Genomic DNA, 22,165 nt, shown 5'->3' with positions numbered 1-22,165 from the left:
AATTGTAGTACTTACCTCCTATTAAGGATTAAATCAGATGGTTATGTAAAACTCTTAGCACAGTACCCGGCACATAAGTGTCCAATAAATGTTAGTTGTTGTCATTGTTATTTTTTATCTAACCATTTCACATAACTCCCACACACACAAAGTAAGTATTAATAAGAAGCCAAGTATAAACTAACATAAGGGTTTGAGTTCTGGTACTAACTCATTTAGAAGCAGCTCACTTCTTCTCTCATGCCTCATCTATAAAACAGATATAACACTGGCCTGGCTAGTTACAGTAAGGAACAATGTCACCCACTGCATGTTGGTTTTACTTTGATTACAGCACTTATAACTGAATTCTCTTTATAGCTGTATGCCATCTGTCTACTTAAGTAAATCACGAATTGATAAAAGGAGGAGACCATATCTTAAGTTTTTATATTCTCCACTCCAACCTGATAGAATGGAACTACATCAGGTGCTTAATAAATTAAATATTACTACACATCAAAAAGATCATATAAATTACTGCAATGAAACATTCACAAGCAGCAGAAAGAAAATCTGTGCCCCACCTGGCTTACTTTTCCCTTTGCAAAATAAATGGACACTAATAAGACAGCTATACAGTGGACTTGTGCAGAGCAATGCCGCTTCTGTTCAGTCCTTCTAACGTGTCCTGCTCCCTCTGCCAGCAGGCCTTTGCCCTTGCTTCTCAGAGGACAGGAGTCACGCCGTTTTTCACCTTTCTATCACTGGGGTTTCAAACAGTACCTGACACTTTAAAGGTTCAATAAATGTTGGCTAAATTGAACCAGAAATAAGGTCATACATGTGACCTATAAGTCTTCAGTTTGCCTGCTGCATTGGGTTAGAATAACATGGTTCATTTTGTTTGTTTGTTTTTTGGGTTTTTTTGGCTGCACTGTACAGCATGTGGGATCTTAGTTCCCCGACCAGGGATTAAACCCATGCCCCCTGCATTGGAAGGCAGAGTCTTAACCACTACACCACTGGGGAAGTCCCAAAAATGGTTCGTTTTTTATATGCTAGACCTTTTCCAATCCCAACATCTTCTACCTCCTGTTGGTCACCCTGTCAACCCAGAAATATAAGAAATTCTCAGGTGCCTTTAAATTCCCCTCAGAACTTTTAGCTCAATTTTCTCCTTTTTAATTTTTAACAGTAATATTTTTATAACTGGGTTGTGGTATCATACTACATTAAAAGGGATCATCTCTTAATATTATATATCTAACATTCAAAGCTAAATTCAAACTATTTTTATTTATTAATTTACGTAGCTGGAGTCTATGTGAATTTTTGCTTAGAATAGGCATCTGGACTACAATCCCATGACAACAGCTAGCAATATTTTTTATATTATATAAAAAAGAATTCTGTAGAAAAAGAAAAAAATTTTCTGTTGAAAAAGATATTTCCATCTATGTCCCAATGGAAATACCCCCAAAAAGATGCTCTGTCATCTGGTTACATGAATTACACATACACTAACAAGTCAACTTGTCAATCCAATATAGAAATGCTTCTAATGTCTTGATCTTGGTCTAATCCTGTAAATGACCAGTTTGGTGAAAAATTAAGCTACAGTTAAGCAGTTAATACAGCTGTCTTACACTCAAAATAATGTCTTACCTTTATAACTTTTAATTTTTCAGAGCAGTTTTATATGTCATTTTTATTCACTAATAATTCCCCTTTAACTGTTATATTAAACACTCCAATGACCTAAATAAAACTCCCTTTATCTCACAAATCCACCTAAACCAGAGATGAGTGCTAAGAAATAAAAAAGACATTTAATACTTTGACACCTTTTTACTTTTTTTTTTTTTGGCCGTGTCACACTGCATGGCTTGTAGAATCTTAGTTCCCTGACCAGGAATTGAACCCGCACCCGAGGCAGTGAGACCACAGACTCCTAAACCACTGGACCGCCAGGGAATTCCCTCTTTTTATTCTTCTGGATATCCGTCATTTCTTAGCACTTATAAATTCACTGGATACTAAGTATCAGCTCTGATTCATTTCTAGGTTTCACATATTTAAAATGTTTCATTCTTTTTAAAAAGTCAACAAAGTAAATTTAGACCAGGAATTTTTACCAATGTTTCAAACACACACAGGAAATTAAGTTTTTGGACACCTGCCTCCCCCATCAAAAAATACACATACGTATATATATTTAAATATGTATATTTAAATTTTTAAAAGCACTAGTATCTACTCACAACCAGTGTCTTTGAGGCGGTTGATGGCATTGGAAAGAAGACGAACACAACCAAGAAATCCAGCACCTTGTTTTTTATGGATCTTCTTGTGATTCCATACACTGATCGTAACTGAATCAGACTTTCCAATATACCTACATAAAACAAAATGACTGCATGAGTAACTTGGCAATCATGAGTAGTTAGTATAAAATTTTTCTTTTGTTTTTGTAGTCTAAAGTCACAAATGTTTGAGTATGGCTAGATAATGCAAAATATGTTTGAATTCAGTCTATCCACAGGACTGAATTTAAATTTTTTTTTTAATTCTAAAGTAAAATCTAAAAAGAATTTTTAATATATTCTTTATCACACCTGCCACTCTCAGGCTGAGTAACAATTTTTGTTAGTAAAAAAAAAAAAAACTATTTTAGTAGCTAGTGTCAAATAACCCTATGGAAGTTTATGATTATTTCTTTCCAAAAACAAAAATCTTAGAAAAACTTTTATCACAGTCACATTTTAAATACACTTCAATGACATGACCTAGTACCTCAGCGAATACTCAGTTCATTTTCAAGAGGCATTGTCAAGGCTGACAGACCAAAAATCTGACATACCTGTTATGTTTTAAAATGCTGTAGAACAAAAGCTGATTGTAACGCTTTTCCCCTGCTTCTCTCCTGTATGCAGGCCTTGAGCGAGCAGGACTCTTGCAGATTTCACTTCACTGCCTGCAGACAAGCAGAGCAGGGAAAAGCGTTACTATACTTGTCTGTGCATATACCTGTAAGTATGGAGAAGCTCTACCACAGCCAATTGTTAACATGGTGTCATCCCATGCGAAAATATAATAAAATAACATAATTATATCAGTAGAACCCTAAATTTCAATGACTCTAAGAGGTCAAATTTTTGGTCCAGCAACCTTGACCTTAAAGTGTCATTCAATAAAGCAGTAATATCAGAAAAATTCACCTGGTATATAAAAAAGCCTAGACCACTTAAGTTAGGACTAAAACTTTTAAATGAGTAACATGAAAGGCACACTTGAGGCCCTGGATCCAGCCAGCTGTGTTAAAGCATGCCTACCCTTCTAGACTTTTAATTATGCAAGCTAATACTTTTTTTTTAATTTAATTTTTATTTTATATTGTAGTTGATTTACAATGTTGTGTTAGTTTCAGGTGTACAGCAAAGTGATTCAGTTATACATATACATATATCTATTCTTTTTCAGATTCTTTTCCCATATAGATTATTACAGAATATTGAGTAGAGTTCCCTATGCTACACAGTAGGTCCTTGTTGATTATTTTATATATAGTAGTGTGTATATGTTTAATTATACAAGCTAATACTTTTCAAAAATTAAGCCAATTTGAATTTCATTTCTGTTGCTTGCAAATGAAAAAATCTGGACTAAAATAACATTCAGTATGCATGTATCAATTTTCAAATAGACCTAAACAGACTTAACTTGGCAAGTATGCACCTGCATGATATGTAAAAATTCTAGAATCAGAATCAAGTATTAACCAGCTAAATTGCCCCAAACCAAACATTTAAAAAAAAAAAACAAAACACTAAATCAGTTTCTCAACTGATAAGCCTGATATACAGGTATGCTAAAATATTGGTTCCCTGAGGCCTTAGAGCAGCCCACCCACCACTGGCTTAAGCGTCCTTTTGGGAGGCTGGATGTCAAAGCCCAGAGAGACCTTGGGAACATACACTGAAGACAAGGGAGCTTCTGTCAGCCTGTATCCTTGAATGACTGTGTGACAGTGTCTTGCTTCCCTGCCAAATGGACCTTATATACAAAATATACTTCTACTGTATTAAACCACTGAAAATGTGGGGTTGTCTATTATATCAGTCTATTATATCTAACCAACACAAGGGACAAATCATAAAGGGCCTTGTCAGCCATAGTATGAACTCTGGCTTTTACTCTAAGTAAGACAGGAAGCCAATGGGGGATGTGGAACAGGAGAGTAACCAGATTTGATATACGTTTTGACAGGATCATTCTAGCTGCTGTGTTGAGAAAGACTGTAGCAGCAGCAAAGCTAGAAAAGCAAGGACTCTAAGGAGGGGGTCCACAGGAAAACCACAGCCTGTGAGCCAAAACCAGAAAAGCACAGGGTTTAGTACAATTTCACTTTTTTTCCCCAAGGAAAAAAATTTTTTTAAGTTTGAAGGCCATATTAAAAATACTTACAATGTCTTTATCTCTCCATTCACATTATCACTTTTCTAACATAAAGTTATTTTCTATTTGACGGCTTCCTTCATAATCTTGGAACTAGTTTCTTTGCCATTCTTGGCTCCCTCTAAGCCATTCTTCACATTACAGCCAAAGTGTCCACTCTTGGATATAAATCTGATAATAGCATTTCCCCACTTAAAACACTTTCATTGCTCCCTATTGCTTTTAAGAGAGTATTCAAACTTATTAATAGGCTTTCAAGGACCTTCATGAGCTGGCTCCTGCTTGCCTCTCACTGCTTGTCTTTTACCACACTCCCCTTACCTTACATGTGAACTTACCAATGCTGCCTCTCTGAACTGTTTTCAGAATCACATTGTCTTTCACCTCTGGGTCTTCACACAGACAGCTTTTGCTTAGAGCCTTCTCACCTTCTCCGTCCTCAAGTTAACTCGTATTTAAGGTCTAAGCCTAAATGCCACTTTTTCTAGGAAGCTCTCCCCAGCTCCTAAATCTGTGTCAAGAAGTTCTATGTATTTCCACAGCACCCTATACATATTCTCAACACACTGTTTATACTTTCCCATTTCTTGTCTTTATATACCACGTGGCTGTAAGCTTGGAGGACTATGCCTTGTTCACTGTTGTAGCTGGGTCCCTGGCTGAATTTAGATCTGATTGAAGCTAAAAGAAATGGCTTTAAAGAATCTGATCAAGGGAATTCCCTGGTGGTCCAGTGGTTAGGACTCTGTGCTATCACTGCAGGGGGCATGGGTTCGATCCCTGGTAAGGGAACTAACATCCCGCAAGCTGCGCAGCACGGCCAAAAAAAGAAAAGAAAAGAAAGAATCTGATTAAGAACTCAAAAGCTTAGCTACATAGATAGTAGGTAAAGACAAGTGGAACATTTGGAAGAAAAGCTGATGTTGATGAAGCATGAAATAGAATGACTGTGAAGCTTAAAAGGCTAAAAACTTGGAAAGTCAGGATATCAGGACATTTAACATGTTTATAACCTGGGAGATGTTCACAAAATGGGAGAAGTTTAGAGAGCATATGATAACTGAATTAGCAACCTGTAGAAAACTGAAACCTAAGCCTGCAAGGAGCAAGACTCCCTGAAACAAGATTATTGCTGCCACCAAGCCCCGAAATATTCCCAAACTGTAAGCCCAATATACTCCAATGGTGATAATGAGGCTGAAACAGAATGATAAGTCAAAGTATTTAAAAGGAATGGAAAGTGTAAATCAACTACACCTCAATTTAAAAAATAAAAAAATAAAATAAATAAAAGGAATGGAAAGACCTCCTGAATCCTTTCCCCAACCTAATTCATCCTCAAAACCTGGCAGCACTCAGGGACACTAGGCACAGCTGAGGGAGGAGGTGAAATTCTGTAATAAAAACAGGGTATTAAGAAGAGGTTAATCTAGTGAATGGAGAGACCTCCTAGCATCCCTATGCTGTTCAGATCCATGAACACAAGCATCCAAGAATACAGCCCCCAGGAAGGAGAGGGAGAATTCTGTGCAGAAAATGTCACAGTTACTCCTGATTACCCTACGAAGCTGATCAGCTCTACCCATGGGTAGAGAGTTTCCAATCAACATTTAAGTGCCTCCCCTTAAATATAAAAAGACAGAAATCCAAACCAAACTAACAGAAAAAAAAGGAAAGCTGAGAAAAGAGAGGCAATACAACAGAAAAAAACTACAATTATACTACTCCTCTCATCAGAGAAGATATTGCGTCTAGGAATAAGAGTAAGTTATGAAAAAGGAACAGTCAGAAAGCAAAATGATATTGGAAATTTAAAATTTGAGAGCAGAAATTACAATAAATAGGAATGCTGGAAAACAAAGTTGGGAAAACAGCCCAAATATTTCATGGTAGTTTTTAATTTTTTACTAGAACAAAAATTTTTTATTATAACTTTTTTTTTTTAAACTAAGATAAAATATGAGAGAAAAAAGACAGGACAACTAAATGATGATCAATTCAGGAGGGATAACATCCAAATAACAGGAGTTCTCGAAAAAGAAAAAGAGAGAAAGAAATACAATGGAGAAGAGGAAATCATCTATAGATGATTAAATAAATAGAAAAGTTTCTCATAACTAAGGAGTTTAAGTATCCAGATTAAAGTCACAGTAAGTATCTAGTACTATATTTCAGATATACCTAGTCCATAGTTAAAAAATTTAACATCAGGCATAAACAGCATACCCTGAAATCTTCCAGTGGAAAACAACAATCACGAAGGATCAAAATCAGGATGCCAATCAGCAATACTCTAAACTTGCGCTGTCCAAAATGGTAGCCACAAGGCACATGTGGCTACTGAGTACCTGAAATATAGCTAGCCCAAATTGAGGCACTCTGTTAATGCAAAACAAACTCCTGATTTCAAAGACTTCGTTGTTTTTTGTTTTTGTTTTTAAAGGCCACACCACGCAGCATGCGAGATAGTTCCCCGACAAGGGATTGAACCCGTGCCCCTGAAGTGGAAGCGCGGAGCCTTAACCACTGGACCTCCAGGGAAGTCCCTCAAAGACTTTGTATAAAATAAACAAAAAAACAAGACAACTCGATTATTTTATTTTGATATCGTGTTGAAATGAAGATATTTTAGATAAATAAAACATATAATTAAGTTTAATTTCATCTGTTTCTTTTTACTTTTTTTAATGTGGCTACTAGAAAATTTAAAATTACAGATAAGCTCCCATTTGTGGCTCACATTGTATTTCTATTCAGCAGTGCTGATCTAGACCTAGAAGACAGTGGAGTAATGTATTCAAAATTTGAAGGGAAAGTGATGTCTCACGTAGAAGTCTATACTCAGACAAACTATCAACCAAGTAAGAAGACAAAATATATCTTCAGACAAAATCTCAAAGAAATTTTCCCCATCTTTATACTCTTCCTCAAGATAACAATGGAAGACATACTTCACCAAAACAGGGAAGTAAACAGAAAAATAGGAAGTCATTGGACTTAGAAGAGAGAAAGGAAATTCCCAACATAATGATAAAGGCAAGTTCCAGGACAACTGTGCAGAAGGTCTTAGAGAACTACCAGTCCAGACAAGTAAAGGATAGAAGCTCTAGGAGGGCTATCTCCAAGAAGAAAACAAAGCCAATAGACTATCTCATGTGGTGAACATAAATAAGCAGAGGAGACGTTCAGTACTGTAAGAGAGTTTGTGAATTTCTTAATGAGATGGAAAACTAAACAAATGGCAAAGTTAGACAGTTATTAACTTCATAAAAACAGAAGTTGTCAAGAAAGAAAATGTAATCACTGCACACCACGTGACTCAGTTATGAATATTTACATGATCATAATAGCATACACACAGAACAATGATGTAACCGAAAAGGTTCAAATAACTATACAGGAGGACTGGGAGAAGGAAAGGGTCGTGTGGATGTTGTAGGAATGGGATGAGAGGTATCAGCTATAAAAGCTAAATCATTTTCTATGGTAGAAAATGTAAAAATAATACTTAACATGAAATAAATATATATTTATATTAAATGCTATAAATAAGCATGATATCTAGAAGCAGAAGAAAATTCTAGAACAAACAGCCAAAGTTATTGAAAACAGTTACCCTGAGAATTGGAATCAGGAATAAAAATGGGACAGTGAACTGCATTTTCCCATTAAAAGACCTACAGTATCATCTGCTTTTTTAAAAACAGTACATATGCTACTATGATTAAAATAAAATTTAGAAGAAACCATCCATATAAGAAACAAAAAGAATGCCTATGAGTGTACTCCAATTATGATTTCTGATTTATACTTATAACTGACCTAAAGTGAATTAATACCTTTATTTGATTGAAAAAAAGGTGGGGGGGGGGGGTTGCTCTATACTGTGTATCCATTTTGTTCTTCATGGGCTTATTAAGCATAGCTCACCTTCCAAAACCAGCTATCAATAAGCCAAAGTACTTTCACACTAGGTTTTGCATCCCTCTGTGAGGACCAAATTACACCACAGATCAAACTCAGATCATATTCAGTGATTCTTTTCAAAGACTATATTAAATTACAGTGATTCCATGTTTCATTTCAAATAAATCGTTTAAACCTACAGGTCATAATGCTGATTCCATTTTGGATCAAGTGTATTCTTCACAGTATCTGTAGAATGGCACTGCCCAGATCCATCAACCACCACCTTAGCAAATGGATCAGGAAGCCCTGTGGGAAAAAAAGGGAGGGTTCTTTTTTAATTAAAGAATATTTTGACATGGAGATTAATTATATAAAGATTAATATTTGCTACAAAACAAAAGATTATTCCATCCTTCATAAAAAGTTTAATGATAAGCTATAAATGAAAAGTGGTCCATTTTAAAACTAAGATTAAAGTTAATTCTACATTAAATATCAAAAACTACATTTTTTCTTGCTATCTCAAAACATGCTCAGCTTAAACTACCAAAGTCTAGAGATTACTTTATAATGTACAAGTTATCATAGATCTTTCCCAGCCCTTTAACCCCAGAAAGGTGAATGCTTAAAACATCCCTGGCTCTCTTAGAGCTTTCCCACGGTCTCCCTTAGTAGCTCATTTAAAGAAAGAGCGTATTAAAGTTTTCACACAGTAACACAGGCTACAGAGATATCAAATTAGCCAAAAAGTTTTAATGATTAACTATCATGAGTGATGAGAAACTGAAACAAAAAATTTAATACCCTGCCTTAAAAGACCGTACTATCTAATTGGGAAAATTAAAACACCATACATTAAAAACAAAAAACCAAAAAAAACTCCTGAGAATAAACAAGTTTTTGACCGTACTGATTATAAAGAAAGCACTTATTTTTTTTTTTTTCACGTTCTTTTATTTATTTATTTATTTATGACTGTGTTGAGTCTTTGTTTCTGTGCGAGGGCTTTCTCTCTAGTTGCGGCAAGTGGGGACCACTCTTCATCGCGGTGCGCGGGCCTCTCACCATCGCGGCCTCTCTTGTTGCGGAGCACAGGCTCCAGACGCGCAGGCTCAGTAATTGTGGCTCACGGGCCCAGTTGCTCCGTGGCATGTGGGATCTTCCCAGACCAGGGCTCGAACCCGTGTGCCCTGCATTGGCAGGCAGATTCTCAACCACTGCGCCACCAGGGAAGCCCAAGAAAGCACTTATAATACTATGTCAGGCGTTATTCTAAACGCTTTACATATGTTAAATCTCTTAATCTTCAAAATTACCCCATGGGGTAAATACTACTATTCTATTTTAGTGATGAGGAAACTGAGGCACAAAGGGGTTAATTAACTAGCCTGAGGTCACCCAGTAGTAAGTGGCAGAGGCAGGGTCTAAAGTTTAGATTCTAAACCCATGCACACACAGTCTGGTTCTTGATTTCATGCACTTAACCACTATGCTGTATCACACCTCTCATTTACTATGTAGTTCAACAGTGAGTACAAGAGCTCAGAAAAGCAGAACAAGTTGAGTGTGAACAATAGAAAAAGGCTTTCTCCCCCCCCACCCCGCCCCTTTTTGAGGGGATGGGACTCATCTGGGCTTTAAAGGACAAACAGGAGGCGTTCCAAGGAGGGTATAACAATATCTGAAGGACTCTGAGGGGTTTAATCAAAGCATTTGTGCTAAGGTGTAAAAGTAAATACTGTTGGAGAGATAAGACGGATCCAGTAAGAGAGGCTTAAAAGTCAGAAAATAAAGGTTTGGAATGACTGACGTAGAGAACAGGGAGCCACTTTAGATTCTTGAGCATGGCTGTAAATACACTGTCATATTTGTCTACTAGTGGTATTCAGAGAAGGAAAGATTAAAGGTACAGAGAAGCTGTTGTAAGCTTCATACAGTAGGATGAAGAACAGTAGGATGAGTAGAATTTTAAAAGTCAGGGGACGAAGGTGGAACTAAATAAAATGTTAGAGACCACAACAACAGTTTAGATGTGAGACATACTGAGATACTGTAAATTTCCTAGGGACAGCTGAAGACACTAAAACGAAATGTTGGTAAGTGTTGATAATTGCAGAAATTTTGTACCTTGATATATCTATGCTAATTTTTTTTAAGTCAAGATACTAATCTGCCAAGATTTAAGGCCAGACAGAAATCACCTAGCCAGTTTTCCAATTCTATGATTCCATGATCTGTCAACTTCAAATAAGTAAGAAAAGACTAATATTTAAGAGTATTAAGTATTCAAGAAAAAACCTGGCAAGTTAGGGTAGCAATCTATTTAACTATATTGTTTAATTAAGTTTAGCACTATTCATATTAGTATTTCAATAATACCTAACCATTTGTAGATGTGTCTAATGGAAGAATACTTTCCCCTCTACCTTCAATAACATTAAGTATTTTTTTCCTGGGAGGAATCCGTTTTATCTTGTTCTTTTGATTCTACCATCTAAACAAATAAACAGATAAATGTATGTCTGCAAGCAAAAACAAACAAAAATCACATTTCTAGCTTTCCCTTTAGATGGTGCTTAACTAGTTAAAGAATTAGGACTCAGAAAAACAACATTTTCCACACAGAAGTCACTAGGTGTGGCTTCCAGATCCTTATTTAAGTATGAAAGTCTAAGTCCCATCCTCCTATGTTTCCCTTCCGTTAAATAATACAAAATACAAGCTCTATTCCCTAACAAAATAAATACCTAGGTTTCAACTTACCTGATTATATTATTCTACAAGAATTTAACTTGAGAGCCAAGTTCTTCCAGTGTAGTCAAAAATATCGTTTTCAGAAGTTAGTGAGACCTCTAGCGGTAAATATGAAGTAGCTAAAGTATTTTCTGTATTTTTAAAAATTTCTCAATTCTCCCCATCATTTCTGAGTCATATAAAATAGCTAAAGCTCAGGAACTTCCTCACTACGCTAACGCACTTAATGAGCTGCAAATAATGAAACAAAAATTTCAACTTAAAGAGCTACTTACCAGAGAAAATAAAGCTTTATTTTTGATTGGGGAAGAAAAAATATATTCAACCAACCATGTTGCAGCTCACTGACTTCAATCTGGCCCCTACACAAACCTTAACAAAGTACCTTACACACAAAGCTTTTACTTAAACGTGGCATAAAAGACAGAAAGAATTTGATACCAATAAAAACATTCTTTTAAAAACACAGATAACGGATAAATGGATAGATATGTAATAAAGTTAATGGCAGAATCTAGATGATGGGTATTCACTGTAAAATTCCTTATATGTCCTATGTGTCTGAAATTCTTCCTGCCAAAATTTTGGGGGAAGGGGGATGTACTGTATTTTTATTTTTAAAAGCCAGTAAGTTTGAAAATAGTTCCAAAAAATGAGTTAGCAAAACTTTTCTCAGCAAAGGTAGATACCCTGGAATAAATAGTATTATCTCAAATTATACAAATTCCAAAAGACAACACATGGCACTGCATTTTTTTCTAGAGTTAAATATATTTATATATACACATATATATATAGTCAGCCTATAGTCATGCTTCATATTAAAATTTACATTTCCCATTCAACACAATTTAAACTGATTTACAAGCAAAAACAACTATATTACAGTATCAATAACTGCATTCTGATCAATAAACGCACACTCTCACTCAAATTTAATTAAGAGATTTAGGAACTATTATTTAACTCTTTCTTTAAAATTAATGTGGGCAACCCTCAACTTATAAACAGATCAAAAAAATATATAAATCTATCACAGCAGGAGGACCTCCGCCACTGTGAACCTGCGGGATGTTCCATCCTTGGCTGAGTCCCTTCTGAAGGCCTCAGGACTGGCTTTCCTGTTTTCCTTTCCAGGGTCATCAAGTGTTTTTTCCATTCTGGGTTTTAAAGATAATCACACAGTTTCCCCTAGTTTTCTTATCCCTGAAGCAAGCTCACAACTCAAGAATTTGTATCAGTTTTTACTGCTTACAACAATAAAAAAGGGGAAGATTTCCTTCTTTCCTTCTTTTTTTCACATACAACTTAAGGACAGATAAAGATCATATAATTGATAATAATCGGCTCTCAGGGGCTTACAGAGAATTAGAGTAAGATTCCTCTAGATTTCCTAGGAAAACTGAGACAAGGATATCTGATATTTTATTGGAGAAGGTATGTCTTGGGACTCCAGGGGAAGGAAAAGAATTTGGGAAGGAAGGCTAGGAGACAAAACTGAAGAGTTTGTCTTTAAAACCAGACCAGTTGTCCTGGGGGGTATAGAAGAAGCTCTAAGAGTGTGCACTACTCACTTCCCTCCCTCTTCTCCTTGTCACCTGCCTATCCAATCCCATTGGCCACTTTGCAGTCCCACTAGGATAAACCCTACCTTGGATCAACCTTAAGGAGGGTAAAGGAGTACACATCGGTTATTAGGTTATTAGCAACAGAGATGAGGTGGGTAGTTCAGCAGCAGCCTGTGAAGATAACATTAATTGGTGGCAGCAAGGAGAGAGGTCACTGGCCTCTCCTCCTGCGACATGCTATAGGGTAGAAGGCACATGGTACATAAACTGGAAACTGCTTAATTATGTCCCAGATTATCCTATTTAATTGCTTTCCCATATAAGCATAATTTTTCAATTACATAGTCTATGCTATTTTATAAATTTTAATTTAGGTTCTACTCTAGGAAGACTGGAAGTAATAAAATTTCAAATGGAATGAATTAAGTATGATTTAAAAATATATCAAGAGCTTATCACTTCTTTTAATCAAACACTTGAAAATTAACTAAGTCATATATTAAATTAGACAGCATACATAGCCAGTTTTTGCTGGCTGATAGGACCTGAATTTAAAAATCTAATGAACTTCTCTATATCTAACTTCAAACATTTTTATTTATCAAATTTTGCTGGCTTAAAATGTATGGACATCAAGGGGGGAAACTGGTGGGGCGGGGTGGTGGTGGTGTGATGAACTAGGAGATTGGGATTGACATATATACACTAGTATGTATAAAATAGATAACTAATAAGAACCTGCTGTATAAAAAAATAAATAAAATTCAAAAATTCAAAAAAAATTTTGCTGGCTTGGACTCTTTTTTTTTTTTTTTTTACTGAAAATCATATCTTTTTTAAATTTATTTATTTATTTATTTATGGCTGCGTTGGGTCTTCGTTGTTGCACGCGGGCTTTCTCTAGTTGCGGCGAGCAGGGTCTACTCTTTGTTGTGGTGCACCAGCTTCTCATTGCGGTGGCTTCTCTTGTTGCGGAGCACAGACTCTAGGCGCATGGGCTTCAGTAGTTGTGGCACGCCGGCTCAGTAGTTGTGGCTCGCAGGGGCTCTAGAGCACAGGCTCAGTAGTTGTGGCACATGCACTTAGTTGCTCCACTGCATGTGGGATCTTCCCAGGCCAGGGATCAAACCCGTGACCCCCACATTGGCAGGCGGATTCTTAACCACTAAGCCACCAGGGAAGTCCAAAAATTATATCATTTTTACAAAATAATTTAAAGTGAATGTGAAGTATAATATTATAGGGTAAACACACACACACACTTCCCAATCTTCCCTCACAAAACTTAATCCTAAATAAAGCCACAAAAATTTTCACAACAGATTGGCAAAGAGACTGCAAAGATGGGAACTAAATGTCTGTTTTGGAGTCTGAGACATAAGAGGTTCTACGATCAAATGTGGCAGAGATTTCTTTCCTGTGCTCTGGAAATTCCAAGCAGGCTAAATAACTTCTCTGCCTTCCAATGACTCCTGAATGCATGGGTAAGATTTCCTATAAAATGTTAGGGGAAAAAGTATTTACGAAATAATCTCAAACCTTTTCTAGAAATCTAGTAGTATGCACACCTTCAACATACATTACATTCATCTGCATATACACACCTACACACGTTTCACACAAATATGGGGGGGGGCAGTGGATAAAGGGAAAGGGGCTAAGGAGCACAAAATCCTCTTTAAAACATGTGATGTCAAAAGCCTCTGAATCAAAGAATTCATAAAACAACACTGAGTATATTTCTGAATAGAGAAATCCCTAAACCAGACAATTCTGAAAATGCTTTCCAAAGAAGCTACACACAACATACAAGATTTAAAGTTAATTTACTTACGGAAAAAATCCTTTTTCACCAAGTTTTTTGCACAGAGTACTGTAAAGGAAACAAAAAATACATGGGAAGAATTAAAATGGTGAGGCTGCATTGTCAAAGTTTCATTTTGAAACATTGAAAATACCAGTGAATAATAATTAAACACTAACTATAGCAAGGTATGAAATATGATCACAATCTTTGATTAAAGAGTAGCAAAAGACAGCTGAACCAGTGGTGGCAACTTCAGCAATGATCACCAGTAACAGCTGAGGGCAAGAAAGTTTATAAATCTGGTATTCTAATAAAGAACCACTTCCTGTCTTCCATCAAGATCTAGTCTCAGAGTAGCTTGGTGGCAAGGGAAAAACATAGTTCTAAGGAGGAAATATGTAAATTGAGGGTTATATATATATATATATTTTTTTTTAAAGGGTAAAATAATTTTATACTGAAGAGGATCATAAGAAAACAAAGCTTAATTGATACTGGTGACATTATTTTTAAAAATGACGTTCTGTTATTCTCCATCTAAACTCCACAGAAACATCGGCTCAAGGACAAGAGAGACCTACTATACCTTCAAAAATTAAGTTAATATATTGAGATAGCTATCCCAAATCCACATTCTCTGGATTACCTTGCATTAAATTATCACTTACACAGTGATGGCTACACAACCTTGTGAATATATTAAAACCATTGAATTGCATGCTTTAGAGGGATGAATTTTACAGTATGTGAATTGCATGTCAATTTAAAAATCACTGTTTATACAGTCATTAACTTCTTTAATCCAAACTTGTTACAAGTGAAGGGAAACCACCAATTTCCATATATTCATATTTTAATTTATAAAATATCTATGAAAGTAATGTTGGGTTAACTTCTACCCACTTCTACTCACAGTTTAAATGGTCTGTTCAATTAGTTACACTTATTGGAAGTTTAGTGTATAAAAATTCATTTAACATAAACCTTGGGAACAAGTCTAAATATAATTAATCACTTTAAAAGTTCAAATAAAAATAATTTTGAGCACAGATGCCATCAGTAAATGAATAAAATTATTAAGTAAGCACAAGATACTAATTTACTAGTCAGAGTCTCTTAGGCCCTGTCATAGTTTAAAAACATAAAAACTCAATCATGAAAGCTAAGGCCATAACTCGGAGTACCAAATCAGAAACTTGATTTAGAAGAACTCCTCCCTAGGGACTTCCCTGGTGGTCCAGTAGTTAAGACTTTGTGCTTCCACTGCAGGGGACACAGGTTCAATCCCTGGTTGGGGAACTAAGATCCCGCATGCTGCACGGTGTGGCCAAAAAAAAAAAAGAAAGAGAGAAAACCAAGAGGGTGGGTGCTGTTGTCATATAGAACCTGGAATTGGATCTGATTAAACGTTTTTTTAAAAAAAAAGAAGAAGAACTCCTCTCTAAACTTTTATTATCATCATATAAACTGAACAGAATACTCATGATCAATACATAAACAACACATACATAAATCCAAATTATAATCTCCAGTATTGACGAGGCATTCATAATATTTAACCACCATCCTAAGATTCAAGATGTAAAATAAATGCACACCCTACTTAAAAGAAACAGAAAATATATGGGAAGTCCTCCAACTTCTTGTCACTAAACCTACAGACGTACTGTTTCAACACTCATTCTTTTTTTCTTCCTTCCACTTACAATGTCTACTCTCCTAACACCATCCTTCTGCCTGTACTCCGGATCTCATACCCAACCCACCACTTTCTCAAGAACTTGTCCCTCCACTTCCTCTACCGATTGCCTCGTCAGTATTTAAACATGCTCAAGTCTTGCCCATGCCTCCCCACTCCAGCCACCATCCTACCTCTTTTCCTTCATAATGAAACTACTTTAAAACACTGTCTACACTTTGTGACTTCACTTCTTTATATCCACTAATGCCTCAATCCACTGCAATTTGGCTTCTACTCTCACCATTGCCCCTATACTGCTTCTCCAAAGCTCTGGGGACCTAATTAATAAATCCATCCAATGGATACTTTTCATTCTTTATCACACTTGACCCCTGAGGGGTATTTGCCACTACTGACTACTCCCTCTTCTAAAACCCCTCTCTTCTTTTGGTTTCTGTTTAACACCACATTCACCTGGTTTTACACCAAGCATAAAATTCATTCAAAGTCTTTTCTGCCAGATCTTTTTCCTTTGCTCCACCCATGAAACTTGAGGTTCTTCAGGGCTTTACTTTAGGTCCTCTTTTACTCTATAAACCGAGGAGCACAGATATCCATCCTGTAAACCTCGGAATTATATGTAAACTGTTAATATGCTCAACAAAATATTAGCAAACTGAAACCACATGATCAAGTTGGATTCATCCCAGGATCACAAGGATGGTTCAACATATGAAAATCAATGTCATACACTACATCATCAAAGACAAAAAAACCACATGATCATCTCAATAGGTGCAGAAAAAACATTTGATAAAATTCAACATCCATTCATGATAAAAACTACAGAGGGAACATATCTCAACATCATAAAAGCTATTTATGACAAAACCACAGCCAACATAATACTCAATGGTGAAAAGCTGAAAGACTTCCTGCTAAAATGTGGAACAAGACAAGGATGCCCACTCTCACCACTTCTATTCAACAGAGCATTGGTGCAGATGACATGATACTAGATATAGAAAACTCTGAAGACTCACACAAAAACCACTAGAACTGATAAACGAACTCAGCAAGGTAGCAGGATGCAAGATTAACATACAGAAATCTGTTGCATTTCTTTATACTACCAAAGAAATATCAGAAAGGGCAAGTAAAAAAAAAATTCCCTTTAAAATTGCATCAAAAAAAAAAAAAAAACCTTAGTAATAAACCTGACCAAGGAGGTGAAAGACTTATATGCTGAGAACTATAAAACACTGATAAAGGAAACTGAAGATGATTCAAAGAAATGAAAAAATATCCCATAGTCTCGGATTGGAAGAACTAACACTGTTAAAATGGCCATACTACTCAAGGCAATCTACGATTTAATGTGATCCCTATCAAATTACCCATAACATTTTTCACAGAACTAGAACAAATAATCCTAAAATTTATATAGAACCGTGAAAGACCCAGAATTGCCAAAGCAATCCTAAGGCATAACCCTCCCAGACTTCAGACAATACTACAAAGCTATAGTAATCAAAACAGTGCAGTATTGGCCCAAAAACAGACTTATGGATCAATGGAACAGAATAGAGAGCCCAGAAATAAACCCACAAACCTGTGTTCAATTACTCATCAACAAAGAAGGCAAGAATATACAATGGAGAAAACATCAGCAAGCGGTATTGGGAAAACTGGACAGCCAAATGTAAATCAATGAAGTTAGAACACTCCCTCACACCATACACAAAAATAAACTTAAAATGGCTTAAAGATTTAAATATAAGACACAACACCATAAAACTGCTAGAGGAGAACACAGGCAAAGCATTCTCTGACATAAATCATACCAATGTTTTCTTAGGTCCGTCTCCAAGACAACAGAAATAAAAGCAAAAATAAACAAATGGGACCTAATCAAATTTATAAGCTTTTACACAGCAAAGGAAATCATAAACAAAACAAAAAGACAATCTACGGAATAGGAGAAAATATTTGCTAACAATGCAACTGACAAGGGCTTAATTTCCAAAATATACAAACAGCTCATACAACTCAATAACAAAAAATCAAACAACCCAATCAAAAAATGGGCAGAAATCTAAATAGACATTTCTCCAAAGAAGACATACAGATGGCCAACAGGTATATGGAAAGATGCTCAACATCATTAATTATTAGAGAAACGAAAATCAAAACTACAATGAGGTATCACATCACACTGGTCAAAATGGTCATCATTAAAAAGTCTACAAATAACAAATGCTGGAGAGGGTGTGGAGAAAAGGGAACACTCCTACACTATTGGTGGGAATGTAAGTTGGTGCAGGTACTATGGGAAACAGTACAGAGGTTCCTCAAAAAACTTATTACCTGCCATATGATTCAGCAATCCCACTCCTGGGCATATATCTGGAGAAAACTCTAATGAGAAAAGATACGTGTACCCCAATGTTCATAGCACTATTTACAACAGCCAAGACATGGAAGCAACCTAAATGTCCATCAACAGATAAATGGATAAAAAAGAAGTGATAGAGCACAAGCAAGAAGAACTACAATCCTGCAGCCTGTGAATGAAAACCACATTCACAGAAAGATATACAAAATGAAAAGGCAGAGGACTATGTACCAGATGAAGGAACAAGATAAAATCCCAGAAAAACAACTAAACAAAGTGGAGATAGGCAACCTTCCAGAAAAAGAATTCAGAATAATGACAGTGAAGATGATCCAGGACCTCGGAAAAAGAATGGAGGCAAAGATCGAGAAGATGCAAGAAATGTTTAACAAAGACCTTAGAAGAACTAAAGAACAAACACCTAGAAGAATTAACGAACAAAGAGATGAACAATACAATAACTGAAATGAAAAATACACTAGAAGGAATCAATAGCAGAATAACTGAGGCAGAAGAACGGATAATTGACCTGGAAGACAGAATGATGGAATTCACTGCTGCAGAACAGAATAAAGAAAAAAGAATGAAAAGAAAAGAAGACAGACTAAGCGACCTCTGGGACAACATTAAACACAACAACATGCGCATTATAGGGGTCCCAGAAGGAGAAGAGAGAGAGGAAGGACCTGAGAAAATATCTGAAGAGATTATAGTCGAAAACTTCCCTAACATGGGAAAGGAAATAGCCCCCCAAGTCCAGGAAATGCAGAGAGTCCCAGGCAGGATAAACCCAAGGAGGAACACGCCGAGACACACAGTAATCAAATTGACAATATTTAAAGACAAAGAAAAATTACTGAAAGCAACAAGGGAAAAATGACAAATAACATACAAGGGAACTCCCATAAGGTTAACAGCTGATTTCTCAGCAGAAACTCTGCAAGCCAGAAGGGAGTGGCATGATATATTTAAAGTGATGAAAGGGAAGAACCTACAACCAAGATTACTCTATCCAGCAAGGATCTCATTCATATTCGACGGAAAAATCAAAAGCTTTACAGACAAGCAAAAGCTAAGAGAATTCAGCACCATCAAACCAGCTCTACAACAAATGCTAAAGGAACTTCTCTAAGTGGGAAACACAAGAGAAGAAAAGGACCTACAAAAACAAACCCATAACAATTAAGAAAATGATAACAGGAACATACATATCGATAATTACCTTAAATGTGAATGGATTAAATGCTCCAACCAAAAGACACAGGCTCGCTGAATGGATACAAAAACAAGACCGATATATATGCTGTCTACAAGAGACCCACTTCAGACCTAGGGACACATACAGACAAAGTGAGGGGATGGAAAAAGATATTCCATGCAGATGGAAATCAAAAGAAAGCTGGAGTAGCAATACCCATATCAGATAAAATAGACTTTAAAATAAAGAATGTTACAAGAGACAAGGAAGGACACTACATAATGATCAAGGATCAATCCAAGAAGAAGATATAACAATTATAAATATATATGCACCCAACATAGGAGCACCTCAACACATAAGGCAACTGCTAACAGCTCTAAAAGAGGAAATCGACAGTAACACAATAATAGTGGGGGACTTTAACACCTCACTTACACCAATGCACAGATCATCCAGACTGAAAATTAATAAGGAAACAGAAGCTTTAAATGACACAATAGACCAGATAGATTTAATTGATATTTATAGGACATTCCATCCAAAAACAGCAGATTACACGTTCTTCTCAAGTGCGCACGGCACATTCTCCAGGATAGATCACATCTTGGGTCACAAATCAAGCCTCAGTAAATTTAAGAAAATTGAAATCATATCAAGCATCTTTTCTGACCACAACGCTATGAGATTAGAAATGAATTACAGGGAAAAAAACGTAAAAAAGACAAACACATGGAGGCTAAACAATACGTTACTAAATAACCAAGAGATCACTGAAGAAATCAAAGAGGAAATCAAAAAATACCTAGAGACAAATGACAATGAAAACACGACGACCCAAAACCTATGGGATGCAGCAAAAGCAGTTCTAAGAGGGAAGTTTATAGCTATACAAGCCTACCTAAAGAAACAAGAAAAATCTCAAATAAACAATCTAACCTTACACCTAAAGAAACTAGAGAAAGAAGAACAAACAAAACCCAAAGTTAGCAGAAGGAAAGAAATCATAAAGTTCAGAGCAGAAATAAATGAAATAGAAACAAAGAAAACAATAGCAAAGATCAATAAAACTAAAAGCTGGTTCTCTGAGAAGATAAACAAAATTGATAAGCCATTAGCCAGACTCATCAAGAAAAAGAGGGAGAGGACTCAAATCAATAAAATCAGAAATGAAAAAGGAGAAGTTACAACAGACACCGCAGAAATACAAAGCATCCTAAGAGACTACTACAAGCAACTTTATGCCAATAAAATGGACAACCTGGAAGAAATGGACAAATTCTTAGAAAAGTATAACCTTCCAAGACTGAACCAGGAAGAAACAGAAAATATGAACAGACCAATCACAAGTAATGAAATTGAAACTGTGATTAAAAATCTTCCAGCTAACAGAAGTTCAGGACCAGATGGCTTCACAGGTGAATTCTATCAAACATTTAGAGAAGAGCTAACACCCATCCTTCTCAAACTCTTCCAAAAATTGCAGAGGAAGGAACACTCCCAAACACATTCTATGAGGCCACCATCACCCTGATACCAAAACCAGACAAAGACACTACAAAAAAAGAAAATTACAGACCAATATCACTGATGAATATAGATGCAAAAATCCTCAACAAAATACTAGCAAACAGAATCCAACAACACATTAAAAGGATCATACACCACGATCAAGTGGGATTTATCCCAGGGATGCAAGGATTCTTCAATGTACGCAAATCAATCAACGTGATACACCATATTAACAAACTGAAGAATAAAAACCATATGATCACCTCAGTAGATGCAGAAAAAGCTTTTGACAAAATTCAACACCCATTTCTGATAAAAACTCTCCAGAAAGTGGGCATAGAGGGAACCCACCTCAACATAATAAAGGCCATATATGACAAACCCACAGCAAACATCATTCTCAATGGTGAAAAACTGAAAGCATTTCCTCTAAGATCAGGAACGAGAGACAAGGATGTCCACTCTCGCCACTATTATTCAACATAGTTCTGGAAGTCTTAGCCACGGCAATCAGAGAAGAAAAAGAAATAAAAGGAATACAAATTGGAAAAGAAGAAGTAAAACTGTCACTGTTTGAGGATGACATGATACTATACATAGAGAATCCTAAAACTGCCACCAGAAAACTGCTAGAGCTAATTAATGAATATGGTAAAGTTGCAGGATACAAAATTAATGCACAGAAATCTCTTGCATTCCTATACACTAATGATGAAAAATCTGAAAGAGAAATTATGGAAACACTCCCATTTACCATTGCAACAAAAAGAATAAAATACCTAGGAATAAACCTACTTAGGGAGACAAAAGACCTGTATGCAGAAAACTATAAGACACTGATGAAAGAAATTAAAGATGATACCAACAGATGGAGAGATATACCATGTTCTTGGATTGGAAGAAT

At 36.0% G+C, this 22,165-nt stretch overlaps 1 protein-coding gene across 2 annotated transcripts in view; it reads right to left on the bottom strand.

Moving 5' to 3' along the window:
• SMURF2 (SMAD specific E3 ubiquitin protein ligase 2) overlaps positions 1 to 22,165 on the bottom strand; it is a 124,402-nt gene that overhangs the window by 37,202 nt on the left and 65,035 nt on the right. For both annotated transcript variants that reach the window (XM_068529716.1, XM_068529717.1), the window contains exons 2-4: positions 14,503 to 14,541; positions 8,544 to 8,652; positions 2,244 to 2,377 (exon numbers count right to left, since the gene is read on the bottom strand). In XM_068529716.1, the coding sequence (XP_068385817.1) occupies positions 2,244 to 2,377; positions 8,544 to 8,652; positions 14,503 to 14,541 (282 nt within the window). The remainder of the gene's footprint in view (positions 1 to 2,243; positions 2,378 to 8,543; positions 8,653 to 14,502; positions 14,542 to 22,165) is intronic.

Source organism: Eschrichtius robustus, chromosome 20 (assembly GCF_028021215.1).
Source record: "Eschrichtius robustus isolate mEscRob2 chromosome 20, mEscRob2.pri, whole genome shotgun sequence".
Classification (NCBI taxonomy): domain Eukaryota; kingdom Metazoa; phylum Chordata; class Mammalia; order Artiodactyla; family Eschrichtiidae; genus Eschrichtius; species Eschrichtius robustus.
The sequence above is the reverse complement of the archived record's forward strand: the minus strand, read 5'-3'. Positions and strand labels throughout refer to the sequence as shown.